This window comes from Syngnathus scovelli, chromosome 2, assembly GCF_024217435.2.
Source record: "Syngnathus scovelli strain Florida chromosome 2, RoL_Ssco_1.2, whole genome shotgun sequence".
In the NCBI taxonomy this organism is placed as follows: domain Eukaryota; kingdom Metazoa; phylum Chordata; class Actinopteri; order Syngnathiformes; family Syngnathidae; genus Syngnathus; species Syngnathus scovelli.
The window spans coordinates 3,318,860-3,345,584 of record NC_090848.1 but is presented as its reverse complement, the minus strand read 5'-3'; the positions used below and the strand labels follow the sequence as shown (position 1 = coordinate 3,345,584).

At 45.7% G+C, this 26,725-nt stretch overlaps 3 protein-coding genes and 1 long non-coding RNA gene across 6 annotated transcripts in view; 3 read left to right on the top strand and 1 right to left on the bottom strand.

Annotated features, from left to right (window-relative positions):
- The window catches only part of l1cama (L1 cell adhesion molecule, paralog a), a 28,982-nt gene extending 24,100 nt beyond the window's left edge, over positions 1–4,882 (top strand). For 2 of the 3 annotated variants that reach the window (XM_049754500.1, XM_049754498.1), the window contains 9 exons: positions 84–300; positions 440–562; positions 710–886; positions 948–1,061; positions 1,134–1,280; positions 1,546–1,677; positions 2,105–2,177; positions 2,300–2,311; positions 2,427–4,882. In XM_049754500.1, the coding sequence (XP_049610457.1) occupies positions 84–300; positions 440–562; positions 710–886; positions 948–1,061; positions 1,134–1,280; positions 1,546–1,677; positions 2,105–2,177; positions 2,300–2,311; positions 2,427–2,670 (1,239 nt within the window). In that variant the 3' untranslated portion in view covers positions 2,671–4,882. The remainder of the gene's footprint in view (positions 1–83; positions 301–439; positions 563–709; positions 887–947; positions 1,062–1,133; positions 1,281–1,545; positions 1,678–2,104; positions 2,178–2,299; positions 2,312–2,426) is intronic. The other variant, XM_049754499.1, reaches the window with a different exon arrangement.
- On the bottom strand, positions 4,650–7,735 carry ribc1 (RIB43A domain with coiled-coils 1). The gene is made up of 8 exons (XM_049754508.2): positions 7,513–7,735; positions 6,959–7,174; positions 6,673–6,890; positions 6,490–6,604; positions 6,202–6,320; positions 5,829–6,059; positions 5,588–5,754; positions 4,650–5,520 (listed from the first exon to the last, which is right to left on the bottom strand). The coding sequence occupies exons 2-8, from the start codon at positions 7,164–7,166 to the stop codon at positions 5,439–5,441; spliced, it is 1,140 nt and encodes a 379-aa protein (XP_049610465.1). The 5' UTR covers positions 7,167–7,174; positions 7,513–7,735; the 3' UTR covers positions 4,650–5,438.
- Positions 7,736–7,815: 80 nt separating this feature from the next.
- Positions 7,816–14,640, top strand: smc1a (structural maintenance of chromosomes 1A). The gene is made up of 26 exons (XM_049754501.2): positions 7,816–8,206; positions 8,411–8,599; positions 8,744–8,856; positions 8,988–9,191; positions 9,259–9,497; positions 9,585–9,843; positions 9,951–10,091; positions 10,154–10,236; positions 10,312–10,411; positions 10,481–10,588; positions 10,659–10,844; positions 10,965–11,144; positions 11,250–11,396; positions 11,465–11,602; positions 11,668–11,784; positions 11,857–11,963; positions 12,070–12,211; positions 12,282–12,427; positions 12,494–12,647; positions 12,714–12,821; positions 12,919–13,075; positions 13,146–13,300; positions 13,377–13,528; positions 13,588–13,657; positions 13,726–13,836; positions 14,303–14,640. Exons 1-26 carry the CDS (start codon positions 8,098–8,100, stop codon positions 14,381–14,383), a joined length of 3,696 nt encoding a protein of 1,231 aa, XP_049610458.1. The 5' UTR covers positions 7,816–8,097; the 3' UTR covers positions 14,384–14,640.
- Positions 14,641–15,877: 1,237 nt separating this feature from the next.
- LOC125988834 (uncharacterized) lies at positions 15,878–17,152 on the top strand. Its single transcript, XR_007488504.2, has 2 exons — positions 15,878–16,860; positions 16,926–17,152. It is a non-coding gene; the product is annotated as an uncharacterized lncRNA (long non-coding RNA).
- Positions 17,153–26,725: the final 9,573 nt, after the last annotated feature.

The following is a 26,725-nucleotide window of genomic DNA, read 5'->3' as shown; positions in this document are numbered from 1 at the left end:
TTATTGCTACAAGACCTTTTTGATTGTTCCTCGTTCCTACAATCACAAGTGTACGTTTAAATGAACAAATCTTCTGGCTCCAGATTCACTTGAGTCGATTCGGCTCCCGGGGTCGCCACAGAGCTCGAAGGGCAAGGGAGCCATTGACCACTGTCATTGTGGAGACCGGGGCCAACGAGGAGAGGAAGGTGATCAGCAATCTCCGACCGTACTCCCGCTACGGCTTGATCGTTAGCGTGTTCAACAGCAAAGGAGATGGGCCGCCATCGGAGATGATATCCTTCGAGACCGAAGAAGGAGGTGAGAAATGAAGGAGCTCAGGTGGACTGGCACGAAATATTATTCCAACTCTGTGGAACCAATGTCCAATAGTCTTGGAGAACATGTTGAGTGTCATTTTAAAGCTCATGTGATCGTCTCTGCTCTGTTCTTTGACTAGTTCCACATCCACCAACCTCTCTGGCGTTGGACAGTCCATCTGAGACAGAAATGACTTTGCGATGGACACCGCCGAGTCAGCCCAACGGGATTCTTATTGGGTACCACTTGCAGTACCAACAAAGTGAGCATCATTGATGATTTTCTTCTGGAGCCATCTGGGATAGGTTCCAGTTGATTACCCCTAATGCTATACTAGCTCCGCCCCCTCTTCTCTAAACGTGCAGTAACATAACAATTAAAGCCGGATGGGATGTCTTCTCATCCACAGTCGTGGAGAGTGACGACAGCCCGATGCAGATGGAGAAAATCGACGATCCCACAATCAGCCACCTCACCCTGAAGGGCCTGGATCGCCATAGCCATTACCGCTTCTACTTGAAGGGGCGCACTGCGGCTGGAGATGGAGAAGCCATCATGAGGGAAGGTGCCACCACTCTGGATGGAGGTAGGCGCCTTCTTTGACTCAGACTCAGACTCAGTGACTCACACCCTTGAATGTTTCTCAGTGCCTCCGATGAACATCAGCGTGTCTCCTGGAGAGAACTTTGTGAATATAACCTGGGTGGCCAAGAAGCGCCACAGGAACGTTCCATTCCAGATCCAATATTTCAAGAAGAACGGTAGAGCATCTCATTGGCCAGTAAATTTAATTGTGGTTTCAAACCCCTGACCATCTTAATTTGTCTGCACAGATGCTGCTCGGAAGAAGGCCGAGAGCGTGGACTCCTCGCAGTCCTTCTACCAGCTCCAGGGTCTAAGACCTGGTTCTCATTACCATCTGCTCTTCATCCACAGCAACGTCACCTTCTTTCAGACAGAAATTGACACCGAGGGAACCGGTATGGCGTGTTAATCTTTCATCTTCTGCTCCTCCTCCGGGTTTCCTTGGTTGAAAGATCAAGCCACAAGGAAGTCCTAGTCGTTCCCTGCATCTCGATTGAAGTGCTTTCAAGTGTGATCCGTATGAGATGATTTGTTCAGGGCATTTTTTCAGTTCCCTGGTGAGATGTATATATAACAGGAGTGGAGCTCTCTACAAGCCCGAGGCTTCATCTCCCTCTTTGCACTGTTATTGCTCTAAAAATATGTCCATCTACTTTGAAGGTGTGACTGAGATGCAGCCCAGCATTGCGACCCAGGGATGGTTCATCGGCCTGGTCAGCGCCATCGTCTTGCTACTGCTCATACTGCTCATCCTCTGCTTTGTCCGGAGGAACAAAGGGGGAAAGTATTCAGGCAGGTGTCAAGATTCTTTATTCTTCTTGTAGCTCAAAGGTTCTTTGCTAGCCTTGACTTTTACAGATCCACAAGTTTGGAACTAACACCATAGCAGTGCTATCAGAAACACCGACCTATATTTTCAACTTAAATGCGGTCCGAGAACGGGACCATTTCTTGAACCAATCAGATTTCAGTTTCTTTCCGATGGCCAATAATCATTTTTCTATCTTCTGATTGGTTTGTCAGAGCAAGGCAATTTGAGAACTGAACAAAACATGACGGGATCTGAACACCTTGGGATGTATTTGATTAAAAAATAATTTTCATATCATTTAAATTTATAAGTCTAGATTTAATCTATTAAATCTATATTTATAAGATTATAAATCCTCAAGAAACTATCAAGCTGATACTTAAGGTCAACCATTTCTCTTCTGCTCAGTGAAAGACAAAGAGGAAGGCCCGATGGACTCAGAAGCTCGACCAATGAAGGACGAGACCTTTGGAGAGTACAGGTTGGTCATGTGATGCATCTCTTGAGCCTCGTGATTCCCTCACCACTGCTTTGGCTTCCTTAACCCTTTTCTGCTACCGTTATTGTCCCCTTTTCTTCCCGATGCCTGCGCCTGCTTTGCAGATCTCTCGAAAGGTACGCTTTGGTTCCCGATCCCAAATTTTCACCTGCATGCCGCTTTCGCTATTTCCTTTGATCAAAAACATCGGTTCTACTCCTCCCCCGTTCATTGATCTCCTCCCTCGTGCAGCGACCTGGAGGAGAAGCGCACCGCCAGCCAACCGTCTTTGTGCGAGGAGAGCAAGCTGTGCAGTCAGGACAACCTGAACTTCAACGGCAGCAGCGTGTTGACCACCGAGATCAACCTGGATGAGTCGCTGGCCAGTCAGTTCAGCCGGGGGCCCAGCGAGGGCCAAGCGGTGCCCGATAACTCCCCGCTCAACGGCGCCGCCGCCGCTAACGGCCTGCCCAACCAAGCCACCATCCTCGATTGACCATCGAACCGTCAAGACCAAAACATGTCAACACATACGTGCCCGTACGCTCCCGTTCCCCGTTGAGTAGTGTGACGACCTAATCGACGTAACTGCTGCTGGTGTCGTCTGATGGACTGGACTGTTTTTGACCAAAGGCATGTCCAAAGAAAGTATTGGACCCATGGGACATAAATCCGACTAACCCTGACATGGAGGAATCGGTGATCCTTCGTCGTCTGTGTAATGTATAACGTTAAATGATTAACTTTCATCTATCATCTTGATTTCTGACCTCTAAACCTCTTCATAAAAAGGCAAAGAAGAATGTTGTGCAGATTAAATAATAATAATCGAAAGGGGCTGCGAACAGAGCAGCTGCCGACTGGAAGGGAAGCGTGATGGGACGCAGCTGTCGTGCTACATTTTCGTCATTTATTATTTTTTATAATGATTTCACACAATGTAAGTGCCGGTGATTTTTTATTTTTTTTTTTTTGGATAACTGTCTCAATTTTGTATTCCATTTTTATGAGCTAATCCCGTTTATACGTCTATATTAGTCGTGCTCCGATTGAGCGGCCGGAAAAGCCCGTGATCGGCATCTGGTATGTCGATCAATGCCTTTCATGCCTTTCAACGATAAATCAACCTGCGTGCAGTGCGGCGTCCCCTCCCCCTTTACCGACTAAACTCGTAAAATATGTTTGTGCGTTTTCTGCACTGTCAATTTGAAATAATGTCGTGTTTTTGTATGAGAAAGGAATGAAAAATTTTGCAATTTTTTTTCCCCCCTGATTCATCATTTAATTGAAATATAATTGATAGAAAATAATCGTTAGTGAGCAACTCTAAAATTGCAAAAAAATGTGCAGTACCAATGTCAATCGGTATCGGATTATTTTTCATATATATATATATATATATATATATATATATATATATATATATATATATATATATATATAATATATGAAAAAAATCATATATATACACTATATATATATGTGTATATATATATATATAAAATCATTTATATATATATATATATATATATATATATATATATATATATATATTTCGCGGATTTGAGAATTTGAGATAATTTGTCAGAGAGCATTGAAGTTATGATTTCATACAGTTTCATATCATGACTAACTAACACACTAACAATGCATAAAGAGGAACTTGCTGTGAAAACGCTGACTAGCATCTGGTGTATATATTTGCATCGACATGTAATCTATTTAGCCATATTCCAGTATTCTAGCTCCTGGTCCTTTACGCGTTCCTGTGCCTGCTGGGTTTTGCATTGAGCACCTGATTGATGTCATGACTCCATCATCAAGTGGAATGTTGTGATTGGAGATGAGCTTGTAAATTTTGTGTCAAGATTTGTGTTGCTTTCTGTATGTTGTCTTTGTCTCTTTCTACACTATCACGCTCCGTGTTTTGTTTGAGAGGTGCAACGCAGCAGCGCTTGCAGATGAAAGGGGCGGAGTTTTGCGGGTAAACGCCATACAATCAATCATGCAGTTTAAGATTGGTGAGCTGACTGGCAATCTGCAGATAATAAAGGCGAGTAGGTGGTGTTGAAATCACATCGAGAATGTATTTTTTTAAATTACATTTCAGGCCATCAATTACTCATACCCTGATGACGTTTTGAAGAAAATTTGGTGAATTTTTAAATAGAAATGCCACATCAAGTGTCCCAAAAAAGTGTGTTTAAAAATAATTCTTTTTTTTTTTTTTTTAAATTGTCTTTTTTAATGTTTTTACAAAAATCCCCAATAATGAATGCTGCTTTTTTTTTCACTGCAGAGCCTTGTTCTAATTTGATAGATTCATAGTGGTCGGGCATATATATAATTAAAAATAAAATCTTAAAATTAAATTAAAAATGAATAAAATCTAAATTTAACAGAACAAAAATGTACTTCAAAATCCCAGGGTATGAATAATTACTCTACGTGCTACGGAGTGCAACGTAGCTCGGCTACGATGGCTGCAGGAGTTTATTGCAGGATCTTAAAATGTAAATACAGTCCATCCCTGAAAAAACCACAACCGCTTGAAAATCTGCAGGTATAAAATTTCTGAGCGCCATCTTAAAGCGAAACTGTCACTGTTCTTTGTATCGTTGCTTTTGTTATTGCCATATTATTGTCGTAAAAATTTGGCTGTTCTGCAAATTAAAAGAAGGTCAAATAAAAAAGGGGAAAAGTCTGTAGATGTTTGCCAATTTTATGCAAATTTCTCAACTGTCATGTTTTGTTTCGTGCCAACTGGCAAGTCACTCTTTTTGTTTGTCCTGAAAAGTAGGTTGCGGCACGGTCAGTCGATGCGACGAGACAAGTGTCACGTGACCATAAAACGAGAAGGCAAGGACATGTCAGGCGAGTCTTGGTTAAGACACACACATACACACCCAAACACACTCAGGACAGATCAGGAAAAGCTAATGTCTGCCCACACCGTCCCTCCCCTCCAAAAAAAAAAAAAAAAAGCCCAAAAAAATATTTGTTTGCAGAAGCATTTTTGAAGACTGCATGATTGGGGATTGTCGGCGGCTTTGTAAATGTGCCTCGTTGTGGTACCAGGTGCCCCACATAGAATTCTCCATGGGGCCAATATAAGTGTAATTGCATCATCAATCTACCAATGTAACGAGATATACGAGCGGACAATAAAGTATGCGGAACGATCCAAGCTGTGCTTGATTTGTCGGCGGAGAAGATTCATGTGACCATTTGGGTCCTTTTGTCTTTCCATGTCGCGTGTCGGCATCAGCGAGAGGTGGTGTTAAATTGGCAGAAGTATTCTGGAGTTGCTTTGTTGGTGTACAGCTCCTTGTCCAAATAACGCTGACTAGACAAAAATACACAAAAGTGAGTAAGATGTCGAGATTAATTTGCCGGTTGTGCTTGCTACTCACTGTGCTTGCTGCTCTTTGGCCAGCTGCAAGTTGAACTGCTCTTCTTGGATCTGCTTTGCTCTCCTGAGTTCGGACCATCTCCTTTCCTCCTGCTGGGCCTCACCGGATGCCTTTTGAAGCCAGGAGTTCCAGGCTGCATCTCGGTTCTTCTCCATATCTCGGCATCTCTTAGCAGTGATTAAAAAAAAAAAATGGCTGTCAGATCATGGTTGCGTTGAAGCACTACTTAGTCAGTAAGCACCTGTCTCTCAATGCACTGCTCCTCCCTTGCCCTGTAGATGGCGCTGATTTGCTCAGGGCTCATCCCTTTCCAACTGTCCCTCATAGAGGCTTTGGCGTCCTGGAGCTGGTTCACAGCCGCATCCCAACCTTCTGTCATCATAGCGGACGTGAGTGTGTGCCACTTCTCAGCAAGGTTCTCCCCCTCTTCTCGCCGATGGGCCTCCTTCAATCGCTCAGCCCGCTCTGTGGCCTTCAGGCAGCGCATTGTTGTCAGCTTTGCACTTCATCAGGATCATCAGTGGTATTCATTGTGTCACATTCTAACTAGCTTAGTACCCCTAAAGTTGACATTCTAGATTTAACCTTTGTCACATCTAAGCAAGATGTTGTACCAGAGCTCGATTGTAGCGGTCAAGAGCAACCCGGGCGGCTTTTCTGCTTTCCTCCTCAGCATTGTGTTGCTGTCTCCAGCTGAGGTCTTGTTGCAACAGTTCTTCCTCTGCCAGCATCTCTGCAAAACACATCTTACAAATCAAGACCTGTTCACTCACTCGAAACTGCTCACAAATGGAACCTGACAATAAAATGTATTGCTATTTTTTGTGTAGGAAATAATACCGCTAACGTGCAATTATTGTGTTTGTGCAGGTGATCTAAGAATATAAAAATATAATAATAACCTTTGTGCTTGTCCTCTAAGCACCTCCTCTCCTGTTGGACCCTTTGTGTCAGCAGATCCCTTTCCGTTTGTTTCATTTGTTCTCTCTTCCGTTGAGCCTCGCCAACATCTTCACCCTATGGAACACACAAATCAGGCTGGGTCTTTCCAAGCTATGTCTTTGCACCCATCAGGCACAAGCTACCTGAAAGATCTGCATGCTGGAAGGCCCAAGTTCAGCCTCTGGAACAGTGATTGTGACTGCCCCCTTCAGGCCACATTTGAGGTCGGCATCGCTCGAGTCTTCCACGCGCTGCTGGATGTTCCAAAATTGAGTGAGGCCAGCGTGCAAAGCTTCTCGCACTTTCCTTTCCTGTCTGTCTCTCTGCAACAGAACTTCATCGTGTTGCAGTCTCAGCGTATCTGCAATGTGCGCAGAAATATTATTTTATTTTGTCACCATGTCATCATGGCTGTCGTGGATCTTTTACCGAAAGCTTTGTCCCTTTCTCGCTCCATTTCTTGGCGGTGCTTTTTTTCCTGGGTCTGCTTGGTGAGTGCATCCAGGTCAAGGCCCATCACTCGCAACCTTGTATTGAAAATTCGAGCTTTGCGTGCAGCCTCGGCAGCTTGTCTCCGCTCCAAGGCAGTCTCGATCGATTGGTCAAGAGGGAATTTTACTTTGTACATTTTCTCCATTTTCAAGTCTGTAACATTCACAACACATAATGGTTATAGTTCATGTATTTGGGAAAAAAATCAATCGTGTCAACTATTACTAAACTGAAAAACACTTTGGTGCATCAGTGTTTCATATCATAAATGTTTTTACCCCCACCTCGTAGCAATATAACAGGGAGGAAAAAAAAGAAAAATAATGGATTATTGGGACCACATGTACACAGAAAATGGAAGGAAAATGACTGTATAATTTATGTTGCTTATATCATCCACATATTAGCAAATAAAGCTTTTTAAATCATCAGTTATCTATCATTGTAGCCCTGTTCATATTCTAAAGCAATAACTTGAAATCAGGACTCACCTTTTGTGATTTAATTTAAGAATCAAGACAAGACGGACGCATAACACCACTGCTGTGTTTGTGGACTTCTGTATCCATGGTAACGCCTAAAGGCTTTTTAATTTATTTAATACAAACTGCTTTGATTATACGGTAAACTTGATGATTAAAAAAAAAAAGCAAGAGCAGCATTTATTTAGCCATCATTATCATTTTTACCTCGACAGCATTATATGTATGGGAAGAAAAATCTCAAGCAAAAAAAAAAAAAAAAAAAAGCACCTTCGATCTCGCGAGAAACTGCGAGTTTACAGCTCTCGCGCTCAAAGCCCTTCCTGTTGGATTGTAAAATGGCGCATTGTTGTCACCGCCGCGTCGTGTCCGATTCGTCGACATTATGACTGAATTGCAAAGATTAACTACTAGATGCATACCACGATAAAGTGGTCGTATTGTCCGGCATCCGACTGAGTGGAGAGATTAATTTATTTTTGCATGCTTTTGTTGTGAGAGCTCTTCGAGTAGGCATTGCTTGCTCGCATTAGCTAAAACTTGCTTTTCCTGAGTTTTTCTTTTTTTACGTGCAAATACTGAATTGCAACTACCATGGGTTACCTAAAACTCATCGAGATCGAAAACTTCAAGTCATATAAAGGACGACAAATCATTGGACCTTTTCATAAATTCACGGCGATCATCGGCCCCAATGGATCTGGTATGTTTGCTAATGCAAATTGCTCGCGATCGGTACTGGACAAACAAAACTATTGTATTGCAAATGCATTGAACTGAGTAAAATGTATATTCTGCAGCTATATTTAGCACGTAATGGGCGTGTCTCACGTGCTCATGTACGTTTCATAGACAGCCAAGAAACAATTACGCAATGTAATAATAATACGTCTAATCGTTTCTGCAGGAAAATCAAATCTTATGGATGCTATCAGCTTTGTGTTGGCGGAGAAGACCAGTAACTTGCGTGTGAAGACTCTGAAAGATCTGATCCACGGGGCACCTGTTGGAAAACCAGCTGCCAACAGAGCTTTTGTCAGTATGGTCTACCAGGAGGACAACGGAGAGGAGCGATCCTTCACCAGAATGATCATCGGTACGACGATCTACTTTTGTTGTGGCCTTGAGTTTTGTCTGAGACAAGTTTTGTAATTTTTGAGAAAGTAGATACAAACTTGCAGGCATAAAAAATAATCTTGCCTTTGCAGAACTTTGAATGTATCCCCTGATTTTGTGGCAGGTTCCTCCTCTGAATACCGCATCAACAACAAAGTGGTGGGCTTGCCAGATTACAGCGAGCAGCTGGAGAAACTTGGCATTCTCATCAAGGCTCGAAACTTCTTGGTTTTCCAGGTGAGCCGGATTATCTATGAAATTTTTTTTGTGCTCTTCTTAAATGTCATAGAATTATTATTGATTTTAAAAAAGACCATTCAAATAAATGATGAGCTTTTTCCACTCTATGTTTGTGATTGTTTCTCTAGGGAGCCGTAGAATCGATTGCCATGAAGAACCCAAAGGAGCGCACTGCTCTCTTCGAGGAGATCTCACGCTCAGGGGAGCTGGCCCAGGAGTATGACCGAAGGAAGAAGGAGATGGTGAAAGCAGAGGAGGACACACAGTTCAATTACCATCGCAAGAAGAACATTGCAGCCGAGCGCAAAGAGGCCAAGCAAGAGAAAGAGGAGGTGAGTGAGTGAACCTTTTGAGCACCAGCAGAACATTCATAACTGCCACTTTTGTTTTTTCATCAAGGCTGAGCGCTACCAGCGACTGAAGGATGAAGTAGCCAGGGCCAGTGTTCAGCTGCAGCTCTTCAAACTCTACCACAACGAGACGGAGATCGAGAAGCTGAACAAAGAGCTGGGTCAGCGCAACAAGGAGATCGACAAGGACCGCAAGAGGATGGACCACGTGGAGGAGGAGCTGAAAGACAAGAAGAAGGAGCTCGGAAGGCTCATGAGGGAGCAGCAGACAATTGAGAAAGAGATCAAGTGAGTTCTCGCGCTGCTCTTACCGTTTCGACGTCGCTTTTCCGTTTGGCTCGCATCTCACCGATTGCTCGACTTCTGCCCCCCCAGAGAGAAGGACTCTGAGCTAAACCAAAAAAGGCCGCAGTACATCAAGGCCAAAGAGAACACGTCGCACAAAATCAAGAAGCTCGAGGCGGCCCGTAAATCGTTGCAGAACGCCCAGAAGATGTACAAGAAGCGCAAGGGGGACATGGACGAGCTGGACAAGGAGATGAAAGCGGTGGAGCTCGCCAAGCAGGATTTTGAGGAGCGCATGGAGGAGGAAGCGCAGAGCCAGGGCCAGGACCTAACCCTGGAGGAGAACCAGGTACTTGAATTTTGTCTCTTTTCCATTTGACTCGGTTTTAACAAATAGGAAGCCCCGCCCCCAAAATAATAATAAATAATAATAGCCACGCGGCGTTGCACTTGCAGGTCAAGCAGTACCATCGACTGAAGGAGGAGGCCAGCAAACGTGCAGCCACGTTGGCGCAGGAGTTGGAGAAGTTCAACCGGGACCAGAAAGCTGACCAGGACCGCCTTGACTTGGAGGAGAGGAAGAAAGTGGAGACGGAGGTAAGAGATGACGCCCGTGCACCATTTGAGCAACTCAAAATGGTCACCAACCCCTTTTGCAGGCCAAAATCAAACAGAAGATTCGTGAGATTGAGGAGAACCAGAAGCGAATTGAGAAACTGGAGGATTACATCACTACCAGCAGGTGGGCTCGGTCGTTCTGTAAGATGCTCTTTGAATTGTCTCGCTTCATTCACTCACCCTGGTTTCCTCTACACAGGCAATCTCTGGATGAGCAGAAACGCATGGAGGAGGAACTGACTGAAGAAGTGGAACTGGCCAAGAGGAGGATTGATGAGATCAACATGGAGCTGAACCAGGTAGCTACGTTGGCACGCTCTGTCACGCGTGTTCAAAATGTCACCATCGTTGTGTTTTTTTCCACCAAGGTCATGGAGCAGCTCGGCGACGCCAGGATCGACAGGCAGGAGAACAGTCGACAGCAACGAAAGGCTGAAATCATGGAGAGCATCAAACGACTCTACCCCGGCTCAGTGGTGAGGAATCGCCTCGGGTGCTTTCACGTAAAGTCAGACGACAGCGCTGATGCCGTTCTTCTTCCTGCAGTATGGCCGCCTCATTGACTTGTGCCAGCCCACTCAGAAAAAATATCAGATCGCTGTCACCAAAGTTCTGGGAAAGAACATGGACGCCATCATTGTTGATTCCGAGAAGACGGGAAGAGATTGTATCCAGTACATCAAGGAGCAGAGAGGAGAGCCGGAGACCTTCCTGCCTCTCGACTACCTGGAGGTGAACGGGCGATTGTTGTTGGGTCGTGGAAAGAAAAGATAGTTCCTCCCCTGTGACGGTATGAAAATATATTTTTTACTTGCCTTGACGTAGAGTATTTTTTTTTTTGCCCAACGACAGGTGAAGCCAACCGACGAGAAACTTCGAGAGCTGCGAGGGGCCAAGCTGGTGATTGACGTGATTCGTTACGAGCCTCCTCACATCAAGAAAGCGCTGCAGTACGCTTGCGGCAACGCTCTGGTGTGCGATAACGTGGAGGACGCCAGGAGGATTGCCTTCGGAGGCCCGTACAGGCACAAGGTACCGAACCCGGCCAGAAGATAGAAACAAATGTTCTGCTCTCCCTCGTGTGGGCCTTTTCGGCTCTGAATTTTCCCCATCTTCTGCTTGTCCGCACACATCTAGACCGTGGCCCTGGACGGAACCCTTTTCCAAAAATCCGGAGTCATCTCAGGAGGAGCCAGCGACCTGAAGGCCAAGGCCAGACGCTGGGATGAAAAAGCAGTGGACAAGCTCAAAGAGAAGAAGGAGAAACTTACTGATGAGCTCAAGGTCATTTGGCTCATCCTTCTTTGGAGACATTTTTTAAGCAAAACTTTTAGCAATGCTTTGCTTTACAGGAGCAAATGAAAGCCAAGCGGAAAGAGGCGGAGCTCCGTCAGGTGCAGTCGCAGGCGCACGGCCTGCAGATGAGGCTGAAGTATTCCCAGAGTGACCTGGAGCAGACCAAAACACGCCACCTCTCGCTAAACATGCAGGTAAGCTTGATCCTTCCTCCTCCCTTGCTTCCTCTTCTTTGCAAACACGCTTGTGCCCCCTGCAGGAGAAGTCCAAGTTGGAGAGCGAGCTGGCAAACTTTGGTCCTCGCATCAACGAGATCAAGAGGATCATCCAGTCGCGCGAGCGCGAAATCACTGACCTCAGGGACCGCATGAACCTGGTGAGCTAGCTAGCGTCTCTCACTCGTCTTAAGTCGCCGGCCGGGGTGCTGACGCGTCTCGACGCTCCTCAGGTGGAAGACGAGGTCTTCATTGAGTTCTGCAAGGAGATTGGAGTGAGGAACATCCGAGAGTTTGAGGAGGAGAAGGTGAAGAGGCAGAATGAGATCGCTAAGAAGCGGTAAGCTAACTCGGTTGCACTCGTCTTCATCCTTCTTCACAGAAGATCAAGAATCGCTGCTTGTTGTCAAGTCACTTGACTGATCTTGCTTGAATTATTTTCTCAGTCTCGAGTTTGAGACCCAGAAAACCCGCTTAGGAATTCAGGTGGACTATGAGAAGAACCAGCTGAAGGAGGACCAGGAGAAGGTCATGATGTGGGAGCAGACGGTCAAGAAGGACGAGGCTGAAATCGAACGACTTAAGAAGGTATGGCTCATTTCTCCGTTTTGCTTTCTTGGCTCACGTGTCTCCTTTTTGGTCTTTTTTTTTGTGCCAGGAGGAGCATAGACACATGAAGATCATCGATGAGACCATGGCTCAGCTGCAAGACCTGAAGAACCAGCACCTCACCAAGAAATCCGAGGTGAACGACAAGAACCGCGACATGGAGGAGATCCGCAAGAAACTGGGCGGCGCCAACAAGTAAGCTCTTGCCGCGAGCCGAGACGTTTGGCCGGTGCTACGAGAACTCATGTCGCCGTTTCCCAGGGAGCTGACGCAACTCCAGAAGGAAGTGACGGCCATCGAGACCAAACTAGAGCAGAAACGCAGCGACCGCCACAACCTGCTGCAGGCCTGCAAAATGCAGGACATCCGCTTGCCGCTTCGCTCGGGAACCATGGACGATATCAGCCAGGGCGAGGTAGGCCAGGCGAGGCGAGCGTCTTTTGGGACCACCGCCGTCACTTCCTCTCATTTGCATATTTAGGGGAGCTCCCAGACGGAGGAGTCGAGCAGCCAGAGGACGTCCAGCAGTGTTCTGGCCAAAGAAGCTCTCATTGAGATCGACTACAGCAACCTGTCTGAAGATCTCAAGGTAGCCGCCGTGGCGTGTGTCGTGATGTACAAAAGTGCTGAGACGCTTTCTTAGGTAACAATTACAAAATTACAAATCGATTCTGAAATTCCCGCAGGACACCTTGTCCGAGGAGGAGATAAAGGCGGAGACCAACACGCTCCAGCAGCGTCTGAATGAGCAGCAGAGCATCCTGCAGAGGATCAGCGCCCCAAATATGAAGGCCATGGAGAAGCTGGAGAGCGTCAGGGACAAGTTCCAAGAGACCAGTGATGGTGAGCTGCCAGCCCCAAAGCCCGTTTTGAACCAGTGTCTCCACGCTCACCCCCTTTTTTCTGCGCCCAGAGTTTGAGGCTGCTCGTAAGAGGGCCAAGAAGGCCAAGCAGGCCTTTGAGCAGATCAAGAAGGAACGCTTCGACCGCTTCAATACCTGCTTTGAGTCCGTGGCCAACAACATCGACGAGATCTACAAGGCTCTCTCACGCAACAGCAGCGCGCAGGTCATTGCCGCTCTCACCTCATATTTGGGAACGGCAAGCATCCAAAATGAAACAGCTCCTCTCGTTCCTCTCGTAGGCTTTCCTCGGCCCAGAAAATCCAGAGGAGCCCTACTTGGACGGCATCAACTACAACTGCGTGGCTCCCGGAAAGAGGTTCCGGCCCATGGACAACCTCTCCGGAGGAGAGAAGACGGTGGCGGCCTTGGCTCTCCTCTTCGCCATTCACAGGTGAGAGCAAGGTGGCAGTTTTCAACTCTTGCTTCAAGCTAACTTTGTTTCTCCCTCAGCTACAAACCGGCGCCCTTCTTCGTGCTGGACGAGATCGACGCCGCTCTCGACAACACCAACATCGGCAAGGTCCGTCCTCGTCGTCATTACGTGTCGTCATTAGGACTGCAAATGAAATTTTCGTTTCCTGCTCCAAGGTGGCCAATTACATCAAAGACCAGTCGGTGGAGAACTTCCAGGCCATCGTCATCTCCCTCAAGGAGGAGTTTTACACCAAAGCCGACTCGCTCATCGGCGTCTATCCCGAGGTGCGTAGCTTTTCTTTAGCCGCCACTTTTTTTTTTCCCAATATTCATCGTGAGAGGAAATTCTGCTATATTACCTTATTTATTTATTTTTTAAAATATTTATATAAATAAATAAATTGTATTTATTTATTTATTGATGATACTTTTATGTCATTTTTATATATATTTAATATATTTTTACTGAACGCACAACTTTATTTGTTCTCTGGGGTCATTTATCATATTACCTTTTTTTTTTTACAATTTCTTTATTCATTTATTGATTTATTTGGTTGTTGATTATACTTTTATGTCATTTATAAATATATTTAATATATTTTTACTTTAATATATTTTGACTTGTTTTTAATCATCTGGACCATAAATAAAATTTACGATACACACAACAAGAATTTATTGTTCTGTAGGAAGAGTGACTTGTTTCAGCACCGCATCATGTGACTCTCTCCTTCCTTCTCGTCCACAGCAAGGAGATTGCGTCATCAGCAAAGTGCTCACCTTTGACCTTTCTCAGTATCCTGACGCCAACCCCAATCCCAACGAGTAGGACAAGATTTCCCGTCACGAGTAGAAACTCTCCAAAAACTTTCATTCCTTCATTTTCTTCTGTATCCTGTAGTGTGATATTTCCTGTTTTATAATGTATATGCTACTGTGGGATTTCTTCATATTTTTTGTAGTAGTCGTAGTTAGTGGTTGTCGTGTAGACACTCAGAGCCAGGTTGTCTGACTCCAACATTATCCTTTTGTTTTCTAGTTTGTATTTACAAGAGTCACCTGGAAATTAAAGTGATTTCATCTGCAGATTTTCACAACTTTGATGTCATCATGGTGCGATCGGTCCGAGTGATGTGCATTCAATGGGCATTACTGACACCTACTGGTTGAGGTTATATATGAAAGGAAAAAAAAAGAACGAATCACTTTAGGAAGTGATTCGTTCACTCTCGTTCGCTGAAAAGATTCGTTCTTTTTTAAACGAATCGTTCACTCACCAGCCAACACTGGTTATCCTATGCAGATGCCACCGGAAAAACTTGTTTGGACCCGTTTGAAAATCATTTATTTGATATGACTCAAGAATTGTCTCTGCAACGGTGTGGTGTTTCTTAACAACTGAATTGAAAATGAAAAAAAAAAAAACGGCCGCAGAATTTTTGCAAGAACAATTCCTTTTAGGATGAACTATCAATACAAATATTTTCATTGGATTGAAGGCAAAGGCGTTAACCACTCGACCAGAGCCTGCTCGGAAACAAAAGGAGATTTGGTCCTATTGATAGGGTATCCTCCATCCAAACATGTTCGGTGTTCAATTTTTCATCGGATAGTCCGAAGCAACCCTTTCCACAGTAGTCACCATGACAGGCGACCACCTGGCGGCGTCAGTGTGCGGAGCGCCGTTGGACGATCAGGAGAAGAAGATTTGAATTGACGGATGTGACGTCAGGGCTTTCGGTAAATTGAAGACCGGTGTGCTCAAGCGGAGTTATATGCAGGTGCCACCGAGCGCGTGGCGGCGGACGGTTTCTCAGGTAAGCTAGCATGCTAGCAAATGTTTGTCGTCTCCTGCCGTTTTCCACGACGGACGCCGTGTTTGCTGCACGATTTTCGCGCTCAAGGAGAGTTCTCAAATGCAGGTGCCACCGAGCGCGTGGCATTTTCTCAGCTAAGGGAGCAAATGTTTGTCGTTTCTTGCCGTCTCTCACGACGGACGCCATGTTTGTTTGTTGGAGGATTTCCACACGGCGACTGTAGGCGTCGAAGTTAACTGGAGACCGCAAGGAGGGTTTTCAAATCGGCCCCAAAATGTCTGCTTTGTTGCCTTTTCTCACAAGCCTTTTTTTTTATTTTGTTTGTCGAAGGATTGTTGTACTCTCGTGACTCGGCAGGCAACGTCACGTCCACCGCGACGGTGGGCCCGGAGGTAAATTGTAGACCGCAGGCAATTTAGCCCGTGAGCAAATGTTTGCAGTTTCTTACGATGCCATTTATTATTTCTTGCAGGATTTTCGCTGTCTAGGGAGTGCTTGAGGTTACGGCACGGCACGCCACGCCACAATTGACTTTGCGTTGCGTCGTTGCGCGTTTTGGTGTTATTTTAAATGTCTTTCGCGGTTTTTTTGTTTTAATGCTGGCCCGCATTGTTTCATTCGTTTGTTTGTAGAAGGTTCGTAAATGACGCCACCGATAAGCGCGTGTTTGTCTGACTATAGGAAATGTTAGTTTGACTTTAGTCAACTAAACCATTTTTTTATTATTTTATATTATGCGTGTGCCATTTCCGTGTCATGCAAACTGGTGAATGTAACGAATATGTTAGGTCATGTCCAAATCGGACCGAATCCATTCAAAGATGGCGCCCGCCCGCCCCCTCTCGTTCCGTTACGCAACAAACCTTTGCGCGGGTTATTTTCTCCCGTTTTGGCCGCCGCCAACCTGGATCATCTGTCCAATGTGAGGTGAGTTGTAGATGATGAAATTAAAATATGAATTATCTTGAATAATTCTCACAATTGACTACAATGTAATGATTATATATTTTTTCAAATGTAAAACTCTACTTAGAATGTATGAAATTAAAATATTAACTATGATTTTGGCTGCCGCCAACCTGGATCATCTGTCCAATGTGAGGTGAGTTGTAGATGATGAAATTAAAATATGAATTATAATCTTGAATAATTCTCATAATTGACTACAATGTAATGATTATATTTTTTTTCAAATGTAAAACTCTACTTAGAATGTATAAAATTAAAATAACTATGATTTTGATCAATTATCATAACTTACTACAATATGATTGATCTAAGCTGTGTGTCCTTTGTTCTCTAGGTGTAGGGGGCGGTGTTTGGGCGAGCCGGTCCACGAGGAAGACGTAATGATGCGAGCAGCGCCCAACTCATTGCATGTTCTGCCATTTGCAGGCCGACGCAAAAGGGGGGGGGCGCACGGCCTGACCCGACCCGATCCGATCCAACCCGGCGACGGTCACCAATAGTAGCTAGCCGCTGTGATCAAGTAAGCAAGTGACCGACAACTTCGGGTGCTCTTTGAGTTTCTAACATTTGTTTCTGTTTCTGCAGATGGCGACCGGGATGTGACACGATCTGATCAGAGGTGAACGGACCGCTGTGGCATCGCTCTGAAGTCACCGAGTTTTGAGGGAGACCCGCTTCCCTGGAGGCGTCGACCTGCGCAGCTTCAACGTGTGAAATGGATTTTCGGTGTCCCAATGTCTGCTCGAGGGCTGCATACTGAAACAAATTCAGAATTCTTTGACGCAAATTCATTAAATCAATCCCGAAATGTTGCCATTGATAGTTAGTGGCGTGTGTGTGGTGTGTGTTTGTGTGAGTTTGTGTGGTGTGTTTGTGGTGTGTGTAGGTATGGTGGGTGGGTGTGGTCTTTGTATGGTGTGTGTGTGTGGTCTTTGTGTGTTGTGTGGGTGGTGTGTGTAGTGTTTTAGTGGTGTTTGTGTGGTGTGAGGTGTGTGTTTGTGTGTGGTGTTTTTGTGGTGTGTGTGGTGTGTGTGTGGTGTGTTTGTGATTTGTGTGTGTGTTCGTGGATGTGGTGTGTGTGTGGTGTTTGTGTTGTGTGTGGGTGCTATGTGGGTGTTTGAGTGGTGTGTGATGTGTGTGTGTGGTGTTTGTGTTGTGTGGGTGTTGTGTGCGTGTGGTGTATTTGTGGTGTGGTTTTTTTGTGTTGTGGGTGTTGTGTGGTGTGTGTGTGGTGTTTGTGTGGTGTTTGTGTGTTGTGTGGGTGTTGTGTGTGTGTGTGGTGTTTTTGTGGTGTGGTTTTTTTGTGTTGTGTGGGTGTTGTGTGATGTGTGTGTGTGGTGTTTTTGTGGTGTGTTTGTGTGTGTGTGTGGTGTGTGTTTGTGGGTGTGGTGTGTGTGTGGTGTTTATGTGTTGTGTTTGTGGGTGGTGTGTGTGTGGTGTGTTTGTGTGTGTTGTGTGGGTGTTTGAGTGGTGTGTGTGTGGTGTGGTGGGTGGGTGTGGTGTTTGTGTTGTGTGGGTGGTGTGTGTGGTGTTTTTGTGGTGTGTTTGTGGGTGTGGTGTGTGTGTAGTGTGTGTATTTTGTGTGTGGTGTGTGTGTATGGTGTGTTTGTGTGTGGTGTGTGTGGTGTGTGTGTTTGTAGTGTGTGGTGTGTGCGTGTAGTGTATGTGGTGTGGGTGTGGTGGGTGTGTGTGGTGGGTGTGGTGTTTGTGTGTTGTGTGGGTATGTGTGATGTTTTTGTGGTGTGTTGTGTGGGTGTTGTGTGGGCGTTGTGTGGGTGTTGTGTGTGTGGTGTGTGTGTAGTGTGTGTGTTTTGTGTGGGTGTGGTGTGTGTGTGTGGTGTGTCTGTTTGTGGGTGTGGTGGGTGTGTGTGGTGGGTGGGTGTGGTGTTTGTGTGTTGTGTGGGTGTTGTGTGATGTTTTTGTGGTGTGTTTGTGTGGTGTTTGTGGTGTGTTTGTGGTGTGTGTTGTGTGTGTGTAGTGTGTGTGTGTTCGTGGGTGTAGTGTGTGTGGGTGAGGTGTGTGTGTGGTGGGTGTGTGTGTGGTGTTTATGTGTGTGGTGTGTGTGGGTGGTGTGTGTGTGGGTGGTGTGTTTGTGGTGTGTTTGTGTGTGTGGTGTGGGTGTTGTTTGAGTGTTGTGTGATGTGTGTGTGGTGGGTGGGTGTGGTGTTGTGTGTGTGTTGTGTGGGCGTTGTGTGTGTGTTTTGTGTGTGTGGTGTGTGCGTGTAGTGTGTGTGGTGTGTGTGTTTGTGGGTGGGTGTGGTGGCTGTGTATGGTGTGTGTGGGTGTGGTGTTTGTGTGTTGTGTGGGTGTTGTGTGATGTTTTTGTGGTGTGTTTGTGTGGTGTTTGTGCTGTGTTTGTGTGGTGTTTGTGATGTGTGTGTGGTGTGTTTGTGGTGTGTGTGTGTAGTGTGTGTGTGTTCGTGGGTGTGGTGTGTGGGTGAGGTGTGTGTGTGGTGTGTGTGTGTGTGTGTGGTGTGTGTGTGGTGTTTGTGTTGTGTGTTTGTGTGTGGTGTGTGTGTGGGTGGTGTGTGTGTGGTGTGTTTGTGTGTGTGGTGTGGGTGTTGTTTGAGTGTTGTGTGGTGTGTGATGTGTGTGTGGTCTGTGTGTGTGGTGTTTATGTGTTGTGTGTTTGGGTGTGGTGTGTGTGTGTGTGGTGTGTGTGTGGTGTGTTTGGGTGTGTGTGTTGTGGGTGTTTGAGTGGTGTGTGATGTGGGTGGGTGTGGTGTGGGCGTTGTGTGAGTGTTGTGTGGTGTGTGTGTGGTGTGTTTGTGTGTGGTGTGTTTGTGTGTGGTGTGTGTGTGTGGTGTTTTTGTGGTGTGTTCGTGGGTGTGGTGTGTGGGTGTGGTGTGTGTGTAGTGTGTGTGTTTTGTGTGTGGTGTGTGTGTGTGTGTATGTAGTGTGTGTGGTGTTTTTGTGGTGTGTTTGTGTGGTGTTTGTGGTGTGTTTGTGTGTGGTGTGTGTGTGTGTGTGTGGTCTATGTCTGTGTGGTGTTTGTGTAGTTTCTTTGTGGTGTGTGTGTGGTGTGTGTGTGATGTGTGTGTGTTGTGTGTGTGTTGTGTGTGTGTGTGGTGTTTTTGTGGTGTGTTTGTGTGGTGTTTGTGGTGTGTGTGTGTGGTGTGTTTGTGGTGTAGTTTCTTTGTGGTGTGTGTGTGTTGTGTGTGTGATGTGTGTGTGTTGTGTGTGTGTGTGTCTGGTGTGTGTGTGTGGTGTTTTTGTGGTGTGTTTGTGTGGTGTGTGTGTGTGCTGTGTTTGTGTGGTGTTTGTGTGGTGTGTGTGTGATGTGTGTGTGTTGTGTGTGTGTTGTGTGTGTGTGTGTCTGGTGTGTGTGTGTGGTGTTTTTGTGGTGTGTTTGTGTGTGCTGTGTTTGTGTGGTGTTTTGTGTGTGTGTGTGCTGTGTTTGTGGTGTGTGTTTGTGTGGTGTGTGTTTGTGTGTGTGTAGTGTGTGTGGTGTGTGTTTGTGGTGTGTTTGTGTGTGTGTGATGTGTGTGATGTGTGTGTGGTGTGTGTGTGGTGTTTTTGTGGTGTGTTTGTGAGTTGTTTGTGGTGTGTTTGTGTGGTGTGTGTGTGGGTGTTGTGTGGGTGTTGTGTGGTGTGTGTGATGTGTGTTGTGTGTGTGTGGTGTGTGGTGTTTTTGTGGTGTGTTTGTGGTGTGTTTGTGTGGGTGTTGTGTGGGTGTTGTGTGGTGTTTTTGTGGTGTGTTTGTGTGTGTGTGTGTGATGTGTGTGGTGTGTGTGTGGTGTTTATTTGTTGTGTGTTTGTGTGTGGTGTGTGTGTGTGGTGTGTGTGGGTGTTGTGTGGGTGTTGTGTGGTGTGTGTGTGATGTCTGTTGTGTGATGTGTGTGGTGTGTGTGTGTTGTGTGTGGTGTTTTTGTGGTGTGTTTGTGGTGTGTTTGTGTGGGTGTTGTGTGGGTGTTGTGTGGTGTGTTTGTGTGTGTTATGTGTGTGTTGTGTGTGTGTGTGTGAGGTGTGTGTTGTGTGTGTGGTGTTTATTTGTTGTGTGTTTGTGTGTGGTGTGTGTGTGTGGTGTGTGTGTGTGTGGTGTTTTTGTGGTGTGTTTGTGTGTGTTGTGTGTGTGTTGTGTGTGTGTGACGTGTGTGGTGTTTATTTGTTGTGTGTTTGTGTGTGGTGTGTGTGTGTGGTGTGTGTGTGTGGTGTGTGTGTTGTGTGTGTGGGTGTTGTGTGGGTGTGTGTGTGGTGTGTGTGTGTGATGTGTGTTGTGTGATGTGTGTGGTGTGTGTGTGGTGTTTATTTGTTGTGTGTTTGTGTGTGGTGTGTGTTTGTGGGTGTGTGATGTGTGTGTGTGTTGTGTGTGTGTGGTGTTTTTGTGGTGTGTTTGTGTGGTGTTTGTGTGGGTGTTGTGTGGGTGTTGTGTGGTGTTTTTGTGGTGTGTTTGTGTGTGTTGTGTGTGTGTGATGTGTGTGGTGTGTGTGTGGTGGGTGTGTGTGGTGGGCGTTGTGTGGGTGTTGTGTGGTGTGTGTGTGGTGTGTGGTGTTTTTGTGGTGTGTGGTGTGTGTGGGTGGTGTGTGTGTAGTGTGTGTGTTTTGTGTGTTGTGTGTGTGTGTGGTGTGTGTGTTTGTGGGTGTGGTGTGTGTGGGTGTGTGTGGTGTGTGTGTGTGTGTGTGTGGTGTTTGTGTGTTGTGTAATTAAAAAAATGTTTGTGTAGTTTGTTTGTGTAGTTAAAAAAATGTTTGTGTAGTTTCTTTGTGTAGTTAAAAAAATGTTTGTGTAGTTTGTTTGTGTAGTTTAAAAAAATGTTTGTGTAGTTTGTTTGTGTAGTTTAAATTTTTTTGTGTAGTTTGTTTGTGTAGTTTAAAAATTTTTTGTGTAGTTTGTTTGTGTAGTTTAAAATTTTTTTTGTGTAGTTTGTGTAGTTTAAATTTTTTTTGTGTAGTTTGTTTGTGTAGTTTAAAACATTTTTTGTGTAGTTTGTGTAGTTTAAAACCTTTTTTGTGTAGTTTGTTTGTGTAGTTTAAAAAAATGTTTGTGTAGTTTGTTTGTGTAGTTTAAATTTTTTTTGTGTAGTTTGTTTGTGTAGTTTAAAAAATGTTTGTGTAGTTTGTTTGTGTAGTTTAAATTTTTTTTTGTGTAGTTTGTTTGTGTAGTTTAAATTTTTTTTGTGTAGTTTGTTCGTGTAGTTTAAAAAAATGTTTGTGTAGTTAAAATAACTAATAAAAAACACACAACACACACACACCACACACATCACACAACACACACCACACACAACACAAACACCACACACAAACACACCACAAAAACACCACACACAAACACACACACCACACAACACCCACACGACACCCACACAACACACAACACACACACACCACACACAAACACACACACTACACACACACAACACCCACACGACACCCACACAACACACAACACACACACACCACACCCAACCACCACACACATCACACAACACACACAGCACACACACTACACGCACACACCACACACACACACACACACCACACACAAACACACCATACACACACACCACACACAAAACACACACACTACACACACACCACACCCACACACACCACACACAACAAAAACACCACACACACACACCACACACATCACACACACACAACACACACAAACACACCACAAGCACACACCACACAACACCCACACAAACACCACACAAACACACCACAAAAACACCACACACACACAACACACACACACACACACATCACACACCCACAAACACACACCACACACAAACACACAACAAATAAACACCACACACACACCACACACATCACACAACACACATCACACACACACACCACACACACACCCACACAACACCCACACACACAACACACACACCACACACACACACCACACACAAACACACAACAAATAAACACCACACACACAACACACACACAACACACACACAACACACACACAACACACACAAACACACCACACAACACCCACACAACACCCACACAAACACACCACAAACACACCACAAAAACACCACACACAACACACACACACCACACACATCACACAACAGACATCACACACACACCACACAACACCCACACAACACCCACACACACCACACAAACACCGCACACACACACCACACACACACACCACACACAAACACACAACAAATAAACACCACACACACACCACACACATCACACACACACAACACACACACAAACACACCACAAAAACACCACACAACACACACACAACACACACACAACACACACACAACACACACAAACACACCACACAACACCCACACAACACCCACACAACACCCACACAAACACACCACAAACACACCACAAAAACACCACACACAACACACACACACCACACACATCACACAACAGACATCACACACACACCACACAACACCCACACAACACCCACACACACCACACAAACACCGCACACACACACCACACACACACACCACACACAAACACACAACAAATAAACACCACACACACACCACACACATCACACACACACAACACACACACAAACACACCACAAAAACACCACACAACACCCACACAAACACACCACAAAAACACCACACAACACACACACACACCACACACATCACACAACACACATCACACACACCACACAACACCCACACAACACCCACACACACAACACACACACCACACACAACTCACAAACACACCACAAAAACACCACACACAACACACACACACCACACACATCACACAACAGACATCACACACACACCACACAACACCCACACAACACCCACACACACCACACAAACACCACACACACACACCACACACAAACACACAACAAATAAACACCACACACACACACAAACACACCACAAAAACACCACACAACACCCACACAACACCCACACAAACACACCACAAACACACCACAAAAACACCACACACCACACACACACAACACACACACACACCACACACATCACACAACACACATCACACACACCACACAACACCCACACAACACCCACACACACAACACACACACCACACAAACACACCACAAACAACTCACAAACACACCACAAAAACACCACACACACACCACACACACATCACACACCACACACATCACACACACACAAACACACCACAAACACACACCACACACACTACACACACACAAACACACACCACACAAACACACACCACAAACACACACACACAAAACACCACACAAACACAGCACACACAAACACACCACAAAAACACCACACACACACACCAGACACACACACACACAACACACACACAACACACACACATCACACACACACCACACAAACACCACACAAACACAGCACACACACACACCACACAAACACACCACAAAAACACCACACACACACACCAGACACACACACACACAACACACACACATCACACACACACCACACACACACCACAAAGAAACTACACCACAAACACACCACACACACACACCACAAACACCACACAAACACACCACAAAAACACCACACACACACACAACACACACACATCACACACACACACCACACACACACCACAAAGAAACTACACAAACGCCACACAGACATAGACCACACACACACACACACACACACCACACACAAACACACCACAAACACCACACAAACACACCACAAAAACACCACACACACACACCACAAACACACACCACACACACTACATACACACACACACCACACACACACACACAAACACACACCACACAAACACCACACAAACACACCACACAAACACACCACAAAAACACCACACACACACACAACACACACACACAACACACACACAACACACACACACACACCACACAACACCCACACAACGCCCACCACACACACACCACACACATCACACACACACAACACACACAAACACACCACAAAAACACCACACAACACCCACACAACACCCACACAAACACACCACAAACACCACACAAACACACCACAAAAACACCACACACACACAACACACACACACATCACACACCCACAAACACACACCACACACAAACACACAACAAATAAACACCACACACACACCACACACATCACACAACACACATCACACACACACACACACCACACACACACCCACACAACACACACAACACACACACCACACAAACACCACACACACACACACCACACACACACACCACACACAAACACACAACAAATAAACACCACACACACAACACACACCTCACACACACACAACACACACACAACACACACACAACACACACAAACACACCACAAAAACACCACACAACACCCACACAACACCCACACAAACACACCACAAACACACCACAAAAACACCACACACAACACACACACACCACACAAATCACACAACAGACATCACACACACACCACACAACACCCACACAACACCCACACACACACCACACAAACACCACACACACACACCACACACAAACACACAACAAATAAACACCACACACACACCACACACACAACACACACACAACACACACACAAACACACCACAAAAACACCACACACCACACACACACACCACACACAAACACACAACAAATAAACACCACACACACACCACACACCACACACACACAACACACACACACACCACACACATCACACAACACACATCACACACACACCACACAACACCCACACAACACCCACACACACAACACACACACCACACAAACACACCACAAACAACTCACAAACACACCACAAAAACACCACACACACACCACACACACATCACACACCACACACACTACACACACACAAACACACACCACACAAACACACACCACAAACACACCACACACACACACAAAACACCACACAAACACAGCACACACAAACACACCACAAAAACACCACACACACACACCAGACACACACACACACAACACACACACATCACACACACACCACACAAACACCACACAAACACAGCACACACACACACCACACAAACACACCACAAAAACACCACACACACACACACACCAGATACACACACACACACACAACACACACACACCACAAAGAAACTACACCACAAACACACCACACACACACACCACAAACACCACACAAACACACCACAAAAACACCACACACACACACGACACACACACAACACACACACATCACACACACACCACACACACACCACAAAGAAACTACACAAACACCACACAGACATAGACCACACACACACACACACCACACACAAACACACCACAAACACCACACAAACACACCACAAAAACACCACACACACACACCACAAACACACACCACACACACTACATACACACACACACACACAAACACACACCACACAAACACACACCACAAACACACTACACACACACACCACAAACACCACACAAACACACCACACAAACACACCACAAAAACACCACACACACGCCAGACACATACACACACACACACAAACACACACCACACAAACACACACCACAAACACACCACACACACACACCACAAACACCACACACACACACCACACACAAACACACCACAAACACCACACAAACACACCACAAAAACACCACACACGCCCACAACACACACCACACAAACACACCACAAACACCACACAAACACACCACAAAAACACCACACACGCCCACAACACACACCACACAAACACAGCACACACACACACACACACCACACATCACACACACACCACACAGCACCCACACAACACCCACACAACACCCACACAACACACACACACAACACACACACATCACACACACACCACACACACACCACACAAACACCACACAAACACCACACAAACACAGCACACACACACACCACACAAACACCACACAGACATAGACCACACACACACACCACACACAAACACACCACAAACACCACACAAACACACCACAAAAACACCACACACACCCACAACACACACCACACACACACACCACACAGCACCCACACAACACCCACACAACACCCACACAACACACACACATCACACACACACCACACACACACCACACACAAACACCACACAGACATAGACCACACACACACACACACACCACACACAAACACACCACAAACACCACACAAACACACCACAAAAACACCACACACACCCACAACACACAAACACACATAGGTGTACCTACCTATTGGAGTGTCCGTGTGATTCCCTCGTTAAGCGCACCTGCGTGAAAACTTTTAGCTCTTGCTGAACGTGAAAATGACCAAAAACCTTTCATGCAGATGCGCTTAACGAGGGTCACTTGGTAAA

Excerpts from the sequence above, each read along its gene's own strand:
- smc1a (XM_049754501.2), top strand. The coding sequence starts at position 8,098 with ATGGGTTACCTAAAACTCATCGAGATCGAAAACTTCAAGTCATATAAA. Across the intron at positions 11,964-12,069 it reads AATGAGATCGCTAAGAAGCG|TCTCGAGTTTGAGACCCAGA; the intron begins GTAAGCTAACTC and ends TTATTTTCTCAG. Across the intron at positions 13,301-13,376 it reads CACGCAACAGCAGCGCGCAG|GCTTTCCTCGGCCCAGAAAA; the intron begins GTCATTGCCGCT and ends TTCCTCTCGTAG.
- ribc1 (XM_049754508.2), bottom strand. The coding sequence starts at position 7,166 with ATGGAGAAAATGTACAAAGTAAAATTCCCTCTTGACCAATCGATCGAG. Across the intron at positions 6,891-6,958 it reads AGAAAGGGACAAAGCTTTCG|ATACGCTGAGACTGCAACAC; the intron begins GTAAAAGATCCA and ends CGCACATTGCAG. Across the intron at positions 5,521-5,587 it reads GCCAAAGAGCAGCAAGCACA|TCAGCGTTATTTGGACAAGG; the intron begins GTGAGTAGCAAG and ends ATTTTTGTCTAG.